The 10,734-nt window shown below is 32.0% G+C and overlaps 2 protein-coding genes across 2 annotated transcripts in view; both read right to left on the bottom strand.

The window, feature by feature from the left end:
* Positions 1–616, bottom strand: part of HELRODRAFT_173125 (hypothetical protein) — a gene marked incomplete at both ends in the record, with an annotated part of 2,953 nt that extends 2,337 nt beyond the window's left edge. Inside the window, one exon of the mRNA XM_009019739.1 lies at positions 87–616. Coding sequence (XP_009017987.1) covers positions 87–616 — 530 coding nt within the window. The remainder of the gene's footprint in view (positions 1–86) is intronic.
* A 1,048-nt stretch (positions 617–1,664) lies between these two features.
* HELRODRAFT_173126 (hypothetical protein) lies at positions 1,665–7,306 on the bottom strand (the record flags this gene model as incomplete). The annotated part of the gene is made up of 7 exons (XM_009019740.1): positions 1,665–1,768; positions 2,572–2,616; positions 3,990–4,092; positions 5,279–5,428; positions 5,529–5,668; positions 6,922–7,081; positions 7,277–7,306. The coding sequence occupies 7 exons, from the start codon at positions 7,304–7,306 to the stop codon at positions 1,665–1,667; spliced, it is 732 nt and encodes a 243-aa protein (XP_009017988.1).
* Between the last annotated feature and the right edge of the window lie 3,428 nt (positions 7,307–10,734).

A 10,734-nucleotide genomic window follows, 5' to 3' on the forward strand; every position in this document is an offset into this window, starting at 1 on the left:
TAATTTGTTTGTTTATCGTTTGGGTGCCTATAACTGTTTTCATATTTGCTATGTTAGTGTTGTGTGTTTTTTTCTTTGTTTTCAACATGTTGATGTTCGCCACGTGTTGAACATTCGCCACGTGTTGAACATTCGCCACGTGTTGAACATTCGCCACGTGTTGAACATTTGAGCTCTTTTTAATTTTACGTTTTACAATCTCTGACCAGTCAGATTGCTTGCTCGATTCGGTCTTGCAATCGGATTGCTGCTTTCTTTCTACTTTTGAGCTATTGTTAATAGCCGCATCATTTACTATTTCTCGGAAGATGTTTCTTTCTTCAATAAATAGTTCTTCTAATTTTTTTAACTTTTCGTCAAGAATTGACTCAAATTTAGCTTTTTTTGAGCTTGGAATTTTAAAAAGGTTGAGAGCAGCATACTGAGGCAATTTGCTTTCAATTTTGTTGCTCAGAATTGTTTTTATTGTTAGTATTAAATCACTAACCTTGTCCTTTTTAGAGTTTCCAGAACTGTTTGGCTTTATTTTATCATCTTTTTCTAGATTTAATGCATCTAGATCGCTGGTAAGTATTTTTTTTGCTATTCTAATATCTTCACAATTGTAGAAATCCATTATTTCGTAAATGAATTCCGCATCGTCAATTTTGTCAGAATTATTAAATAAATAACACAATAACTCGTATATATATATGTGTGTGTGTGTGTGCGTGTGTGTGTGTATGTGTGCGTGTGTGTGTGTGTGTGTGTGTGTGTGTGTGTGTGTGTGTGTGTGTGTGTGTGTGTGTGTGTGTGTGTGTGTGTGAGGTTAATGACAATGTTTCATCCGCATTTTTAATAAGAGCAAAATATTAAAGATAATGATAGTAACAGGATGTAATAAAAGTTAATAACAATAAAATGGCAACAAAAATCTGAATGTTATTATGAGTACATGACCAGCGGATTCATGTATGAGAAGCAGATACGCCGACTGCTGACGTTTATGTCGGCTTTATAACTGAATGATGTGCTCTGCAAACTTTCTTACGATCGACAAATGAGCACTTGGCATGTCTCGCCTCTTCATCACTCCGCTGCCTGGCTGTTCATCTCTCAATTACTACTTCACTTTTATTCACTCTCATTATTTTTCGCATTCCTCGTTCTGTATATTTTTTCGTTTTGAATAGCAGTGTGTATGTGCACGTACATGTAAACCTATTTACATTCATGTGTATGTATATATTCTGCATGTGCATCTACTATTTAATTATAAGTATCTAGAAGTGTTTCTACTGTATGTATCTGTTTTTATCTACTTGGATTTATCTGCTGCTTGTGTGTGCTGCGTGGTGACGTTCTTTTGCCGCATGTAACATCTGTATGATAATCTCACAACATACTCATTTGCTAATTTTTTTAAATTAAAATAAATTATATCGATTTTTTAAAGTGTGATTTGGTTAAGTAATGTTATTTTATAAAATAATTTAAAATATTCCCTGTTTCCGCTAACAATCTTTATGCTTTGAAACATTTTATTGAAGTGGTTATAAAAAAAACTTATTTGATTTTAATTTGATTTTAATGATAAATAATTAAAACAAACGCATATATTATTTCAAATATAAAAATGCCGAGCAAGACAAAAGAAAACGTAAATATCCGGTCACCGAGTTAGCTCAGTCGGTAGAAGTGCTATGTCTCGCGCTGCTTTTACGCGATGGCATGGTTCGAATACTGTCTGTCCAAGACTCAAAAACCATCATACTCGTATGATGCGGGGCTTGCGTGTGCATATGTGATGTGTGTGTGCGTCGAGGTGTTGGTAGCACAATCTTTGTGGCACGGAAGCATCTAAACTTTTACGTCTGGAGTGACGAACAAGAGACCTGCTAACGTTTCTTTTTTCATCGATCGTTGCATCAACACAGCCGTAATACAATTTATTTTAAGAGAGATGATTCAACGTTAGATGATTCAGATATGCGTGCATTTGTTATGAATTAGCTGGAAATACAAGAAATCTGAGGTGGATGGTTAATTAAATTGATGAGTGGGACGGGTGATTAACATCGATGTGTTGATCTCCGATCTCTCAATGAGATGTCATTCTGTTCTATCACTGCATCCGGGGTTGTATGTTAACAAATGAACAACAACACATGAAGAAACATTGCTTCCAAACAGCATAGCATACTTTCTTCACGCCTTGTCTTTCATCAGAACGATTCATGCTGAAGTTCTTTCAAACATTCAACTGCGTTCACATTTTTCAACTTAAACTTTTCCATTTGTAGTTTTTTCATTGGCTATTTTGATGAAACAATAAAGATTCATTAGATAAAATTTTTAAAAACTTCTCTTACTAATCAGTGTTAGGCATGATTATTTTGTGCTGAACTCCTTAATAATGTAAGAAAGATGCTCTTTTTATTAGCTTCATCGATTGACCAACAAACGATAATTAAAATATACTTTATAGCAATTAACAATTTAGTTGCGATACAAAATTACAAACATGCACAATTACTTACACACATACATACAACACCATAACCAACCAGACCAATATACATACATACACACCTTTAACACCATCATTGTACCGAATGTAACGAAACGGAATACTACCTGCAAAAAATGTAGAATGTGAAAAACAAACAAATAATCATCATCTATCATTTTTAAATAGTATCTTCTTTTAATTTTATTATTTCTGACATTCTGATTAGAAATGAGCAGAAATTGAAATTTGTTTCCAATTCCCTCCCAAATTACCACACTTTCCCGCCCGTTTTTACACCCCATTTCACTTTTCCTCAAAAATGGCAAACAAAATACAATACAATTATTAACGTACTCCTTATAATTTCAAGCAATAATAAGGAAGATGATTTGAGAGAAGCAATAAAATTTTAATTGAATAACAATTATTCAATATTTTTTCAATGTTCTATAAAAATACAGCCTGGCGTTTCTTAGGATAAATACGTTTTAATTAAAAAAAGACCGTTATCAACTGCAATACTTTCAAGCAATTTTGTATTTTCATTAATCGATGCTTGAAGTTAAATGTGGCTGATGATTGAGCATTGTTTGGTCATTCTCATGATCACACCATGCAACCCTAAATTAATCAGATAGTTATAGTTGCAAACATTTCAAGATATCTGGGTAAGATAACATCACAATCAAGTTTTAATTATACTTTAATTAATTTAAAGATATTTATGAATGAACCCCATGAGGTTTTGAATTGCAAATGTGTCCATGTTTTTAATTTGTCCTGCGTTTCTTGAAGTCAGTTTGTTAAAAAATTTCTTTTCTATCAAAACTTAATTTATATTATTTTTCCCATTACCGTCCATTATTTTTTGGATTCCTGTCTAGTGATTTCCTTTCCCTGAACTTCCCATTTACAAAATTATTATTTTAACAGTATCCCTAAAAATTTATAAATACAACAATCCAGTGATTCAGGTTCCTATGCTTAACTCCGATGTTGATGTTACTTCTGGTGTTGTTTTTCATTTAAACAATCTTTGATAGCCAGTTACGGAGTCAGTACAGCAGAATGGTGCAGAGTTATTCAACAGAACTGACGATCACGAGAGAAGCTGGAAAGTAGTTAACAGAAAATGGTGGGTGGAAAAGAGTCACGATCCTTAGAGACAGCAAAATAATCACTAGTTTATTGAAGAAAAACGACACTCATAAACACGAAATAGAAATACTGGTAAAGGAATTAAATGAATTAGCTAGAGAAGCTATTAGCTAAAGAAAATGTAAGGATATCTAGATACCAAATCACTGCGGTATCAGGCAGATCAAGCAAAAGCCGTTCAAAATACAGCTGGTCATAGAAAAAGTCACAAATCAAAAAAGATACTTCAGAACTTCAGATAGTATCTAAAAATGGAAAACAAATAGAATATTCTCATCCAATGTGTCATCATCATAGCCATCATCGTTACCATCATCATCAACACTACATCATAAATTACCTGATTCATATTTGGGTATGTTTCCGGATGAAGGTATGTTGAGAAGTGGATTATAGAGCAGATCTGGCGATAGAGATTTCAATTCACTGAACTTGTATCTGAACTGTAGTTGTTTATGGTTGTGGTTGTGAGGATGGTAGTTGTGTTAGTGGCAGTGGTTGTTGTGGGAGTAGATATTGTAGGGGTTTTAGTGATTATAATGTAGTGGTGGCGGCTGCAAGGGTCGTGATAAGAATGGTAATGTGACGATGTTGTTGTTGGTGTCGTGGTAAATAAAAAATAAATCAATAACGTCAACTGCAACACAAAGTTAAAATGTCAAAATAACGTCATAACACCACACCGAAACATCAATATCATAGTAATTTATTATCGTATCTACTAATATAACGACAACAGCAGTTTAGTAGAATAAGAACAGTTATCTTAAAACCTAAACCAACAAGAACTTCGGCGATTAATTTTATTAGTTCAAAATTGATTTTTGTAAATTTGATCTGCACGAAACAACAACAGCAGCAACAACAATAAAAACAACAACAGCAGCAAATAATCCACAGTAACAACAATAAAAGGAAGAGTATGGGTATCAACCGCCGTGTATACAAACCAAATCCAACTAACTTATAAATAATTAAAATGGATGGTGTTTGGCATAATATATACAGACAGGAATATGTGAACGAGGCCATAAGTACAGCTATAAAGGCAGACGTTCAAATATTCATAGGTAGTTCAATTGATCAAAGTACAGAGATTGAAAAAGCAGACATTGCTGTATACAACAAACAGTTGTTGATAGTTTGCTGCAGAGTCAGTACTGGAGAATGGTGCAGAAGTTATAAAGCAAAGTTGACGGCTGCCAGATATGCTGGAACGTAGTTGAAAAAAGGATGGGTGAAAAAAATCACGATAACTTCTTAAAATCAGCAAACCAATCATCAACTTTTGAAAAAACGACATTTGTAAATACAATTTGTAAATAATAGTAAAAGAACTGAATAAATTAACTAAAGTGGAAAAAAAGGTGAAGGTTATTTGGATACCAGATCCTTGAGGTATTGAGAGTCATAAAGCAGATCAGGCTATAAATACTCAAAATACAGCTGGTCACAAAATCGCAAGTCAAGAAAGTACTTTAGATTACTCTTGACAAAGTGTTTGATCGAAGAGAAATGTCTCATTCAAGATGTAAAGCGCAGCTAATGATAAAAAATACATTCGTAAAATCAGTGCTCACGAATCTCAGTGGTTTTCGCACATGACAGCACCTTGAGCTAAAAAGTTACATGCATAAAATCGGTTTCTGGAAATAGCAGTATGACAACTGTGTAGAACGGAGGTGCACTTATAGACCTTATGTTAGCAGTTAATAGATCAGAGGAACAAATATGAATTGAAAGGGGTCTTGGAGGAATTGATCCAGACGCCCAACAACGCTGTAAGTTTGATAAACTATTCCTTCACAGGTTGAAGAAAATCACAGTTGGAAAATAAATTACTACAAAAAATAATAATAACAACACAAGTTGGACAAACCGTTTCCTTTTGAGCGACCCACTTGAGTCTGACGGCATTGAGGTCGCTCGGAAGGGTGGGCAACTTGTTCTCGATGTCTGGATCCTGCAGGTCCGCTGTCAATAATCCTCCTTTTATTATGTGGATCTCCATTTTCAGCCCTTTGTTTAAGTAATTGTTGTTCATGTTTTTGTTATTTAATTTGATAATGTTGTTGTTCATGTAGTTATCTATGTAGTTTTTTCCGTTGTTGTTGTTTGTGTCGTTGTAGTTGATATTGTCAAGGTTTGTTTCGGGTAAATTTGATTAGACTTGGTAATAATATTGTTGTGCACTGTTTAGACTGGTTTACATAGTTGCATCGATGAAGTTGAATTCGACTATTGCATGAAAATAAACAGAATTGTTCACGCACATGCTGTTGCTTTATGATAATGAATTGATTTAAAATTTTTATGCTTGAAAAATAAAGTGACAGATAATTTCAATCGAACTATTAGGGAAGAAACCATGGCAAGAAACAAATTAAGAAACCATCCCATTTCACATTAAAACCACACAGTCAATGATTTATATTAATTTAATGAAAAAAATATTTATTAAAACAAATAATTTGAATTTTAAAACTTTCAAAATCATAATTGTTAACGTTTTTGGTACACTGATATAACTTAAAATTGATTTCGTTGCGATGTAACGCATCAGTTAAGCTAAAAATTAAACAAGTTGGATGTAATAAAAGTAAGAGCATAGAAAAACATTTTTGGTTAAATTTTGCTGAATTTAAAAAAAATTTAAATGACATCTTAAAAAATATTTTGCTTGTTTTAGTTTGATTGTTAGCATGTCTTTTCAGACAGTTAAATGAAATAGTTTGTCAGCAAGTTAATTTCAGTTTATCACACCGTAACCCAACCCTGCACTTTCAGATGTTTGAAAGTTAATTCAGTCAACAAAGTGTGCTAATGGTGAAGAAAACATCACAACAACAACTCAACAACTTCTCAACAACACCTCAACAGCACAACAACAACACATCGTGCATTTTTTCACAACAAGGCTTTATTACAGCAGGCTTAAGAACATTCTATATAACAAAAGGTTTTTTTAGTCTTTATTATTGCAGCCCTGACATACGCAGAACCACTTACAATGTTGGAGATATATATTATCTATATATCTTTTATTATGTTTTTCATATCTTCAACCATTGATTTGAAGCAGCCATCTCCGCCACAAAGGCTGTTTTATCCTTTAAACACGACGTACACATGTATTTATGTGCACGCGCAAGCACAGCATCATATACGCTGAGTATATGATAGCCATTGAGATGTTTGACTCAGCGAGCATTTGAATCACTGAGCCATCTCGCCGGCCAACACGCGATAACTTACGTCGTCTACCCATTTACCTGCCTCGAAAGGATGGACGGCCGGGTTGGCCGGGGGTCGGCTACCCGGATGAACCTGTAAAACTACAGGATTCGAACCCGGGTCGTGGGAGCGGTAGACGGACACGCTAACCACTTGGCCACGAGACCCCATAGGTGCATCTACTTTATGAAACATTGACTAGAAAGTTGAGGAGAGACAAGCATCGCTTCGCTATGTGGCATACAATTTTATAAAAAATATTTAATTATGCAAATCGTTTTTTTTCACAAAAATGGAGCAACAATAAATATATTAAACACTGCCAAATTAATCAAATTCTTTTAAATGCTTATAATATAATTAATATTTAGAACAACAACCTGTAAAGCTTACTTGTGTATACGACGGCCAGTACGAGTACATATTGTACGCCCTCTCCCACCACGATTAAATGTGCATTATCGTGAACCACTAACTCGTCTTAGGCAGACGCGTTTCGTCCTTTTATAGGTCTCATCGGCAGCTTGAGGTAAAATATCAACTTTGAAAATTTATTATCATCTGGGGGAGAGAAGGGGTACAATATAACTTTTGCTCGACAAATTTTCACCTCTAAATACTCTCGTACATGCAGACACTGATCACCATACTAAATTTATATATTTTATATGTATGTTTATTATATAAAGTATTGTATGAATATTACCAAATTGTTGGCATTAATCAATGTAAAGTTTGTCTATTCAGTTTTCCTTACAAGAATTTTCTGGAAATTGTCCAATTTATTGAAAAAAATAATTACTATCCAAGTTCATCATGAAAATTTAAAAAACTGTTATTCAAAATCATAATGCAAATAGGCCTTATCTTGATTTTTCACAAATCACCGTCAATGCAGGTTTGGTTTATATAGTTTCTTCAAACATCGCAAAGTTAGTTCTTTAGCAAAGTGAGTTACTTAGTTCGTGTCGTATGATGAATTTTGATAATAATTCTATTTTCAATTAATTGAACAAATTCCAGAAAATTCTAATAAGGAAAATTGAAAAGACAAACTTTAAATTGATTAATGCCAACAATTTGGTAGAATTAATACAATACTGTATAAAATATGGTCTCCTTCCAACATGTATATAATATATAAGGACATTTTTCTTCATTATAACTTAATACATGTTTTCGAATTAAACAATTTTAGAATAAGTTTCCTAATTTTTAAAACGTTTAATAAAGGATTTAAAAACGCCAAAAAATAAAGAGTTTGATACAGATAAACCAAAGCACATCTCTGAAATTAAACACAAAAAAATGCTAAAAAAACAGCTAAGTTTGAATTTGATTAGCAGTAGACAATTCTTCTTTTACGCTCCTCCAATTTGGAACGGTCTCCCGAATTACTTGAAATTAAACTGTTGAAGATTTATTTTATCTATCGCTCATAATGTGTAATAGCAAATTAATTTTTATCTTTTAGTTATGATTAATTCTTCATTTTTATGTTTACTGTTTGGAAACACGAATTAATATCCTAATATATATATATGTGTATATATATATATATATATATATCACATATTTTTTGATATTTAGAGATAGAAAAAGAGAAAAAGGGGGAAATATGTGACACGGAAATATGTATTGTTGAACAGAAAACATCACAACATAGCATCATGTATTTACGACGCATAAATGCATGCAGACATTTATTTGGTGCATTGATATTATATGTTTGTTTATTGATCACGGTTCCACAAAATTAGTTATGTACGATAGATAGAAATATGTTACAACCGCTACAAAAATTGGAATCGCTATTGATAAATTTAAATGACTGGTCTATTTCAAATAAAATTAGTATCAACTTATCTAAGACAAAATATAGTATATTTTACAGTAAACAAAATAATAAAAAGGAATTAGACTCTAAACAAAACCATTCTAAAATTAAAGGAATTTAAATTGAGAAAAACTGAGTCTTAAAATACTTGCTGTAATCTTTGACGACAAACTCAACTTTAAATTACATATTAAACAAATTATTAGTCAATTATCAATTTCTCTGAGAATTTTTTTTTCGTTGGTTTATCCGTACCCGTACCCATTTTATTGTAACTTGGAATTCCAGTAATAAGACGACAACCAAAGGCTGTATATTCTCTAAAAAATTTTATTTGCAATTGATTACTCTAATCATGACTTTATTAAAGTCATTTTTCTTCGTTATAAATGTTTTCAAATTGAACAATTTTAGAACATTTATCCTAATTTTTAAAATATTTAATAAAACCTTAAAATACGCCCAGAAATAAAAAGTTTGATACACATAAACTAAGGCACGTCTTTCGGGTTAAAAAAAGAAAAAATGCTAAAAAAATCTGCTAAATTTGAATTTGATTAGTAGCAGACGATTCTTCTTTTATGCATCACCAATTTGGAACAGTCTCCTGAATTACTTAAAGGAAATAGATAATGATTGTAAGTTCGTTAAATTGTTGAAAATTTATTTTATTTGTCGCCCATAAATATGTAATGGCTAATTAATTTTTATATTTTAGCTATGATTAATTTCTCATTTTTATTTTTACTACTTGGAGACACGAGTTAATATCCTAATTATTTTATGTTTCTTGTTTATTTATTTTGACTTTTTGCTTTACCATTAAGGACCAATTGAAAATAGCATAAACGCTATTTGGATCTTTTTTATTTTTAATATGTTAAAAAATCAGAATAAAGAAAGATACAACAAACATTCTTTAACACCGATAGAAACACATCAAAGCACAGACCATGACGCAGCTTAATCTTCAATATTTAAAGTTGTCTAAATATTTGTTTAGAAAAGAACCACAACATTTTTTCTAGACAAAACTCTTTTTAAATGTTGTGGTTTAAAAGTTTACCAAAAAAATTTTTTATTTGGAGATTTTGTATTTAAAAAAAATTGATATCCTACTTTTTCAAAATTCGACAAACATTATCAAATTAATTTCTAAACTTAAAACTAATGAAACATAAACGACTTAAACGATAAATGAAACACAAACTAACTCAAAAATGCACAAAGACATATGAAGTTAGATAATGCATCCAGAAACGAACAAACATAGATAAATGAAGTTAGACATGTGCACCACACGCACGCATTTACACACACAATCACATAATACACATACACACACACACATGGAAGGATACGATACGTCTACATATTTATAAATCTATCATCGTTTCCATCCATCAAGCAACCCCATCAACACTTTCAGCAAAACTCCAATTAATACGTTCAAATCATTTCACAGCATTCGTTACTAATTAAACCCTCTTCGCCTTGTGCGCTGTTGTTGTATCGCTTGATGTTGAATGCCTTTGTCAATGGATTGCGAATGATTTGTCGATGTGTGTATTCCGTTGAAGATGTTACGCTTTCGCTTGTGGTTTTATGTTGTTAGTGTTGATGTAGTTATTGTTATCGTTGTTGTCATCGTTGTTGTTGTTAATGTTTTGGTACAAAATGTAAAAGTTTTTACCCAGTTAACAATGGGGAAAAATGTTCAATGTATCATCATCATCAAATTTGGATAATTTGGCATCGGATACAATATAATACATTGTAATCAGTTACAAACAGTAAAAACAGCACCTCAATTCTTTTGCATTAGCAAATGCTTTCAAAATAATGTCAACCTCTCTGAAAATCAATATTTTACGAATTTAAAAACAGATCTGATCGAAGTATGTTTGAATTAATTTTAACTTTAAAAACGTTGTCTACAACTAACAGTGGAAAAACAAAAATGGCAATGTTAAATAATTGGAACAGAGGGCATGTATTTAATTCTATTTTCACA

Source organism: Helobdella robusta, assembly GCF_000326865.2.
Source record: "Helobdella robusta unplaced genomic scaffold HELROscaffold_25, whole genome shotgun sequence".
NCBI classification, from domain to species: domain Eukaryota; kingdom Metazoa; phylum Annelida; class Clitellata; order Rhynchobdellida; family Glossiphoniidae; genus Helobdella; species Helobdella robusta.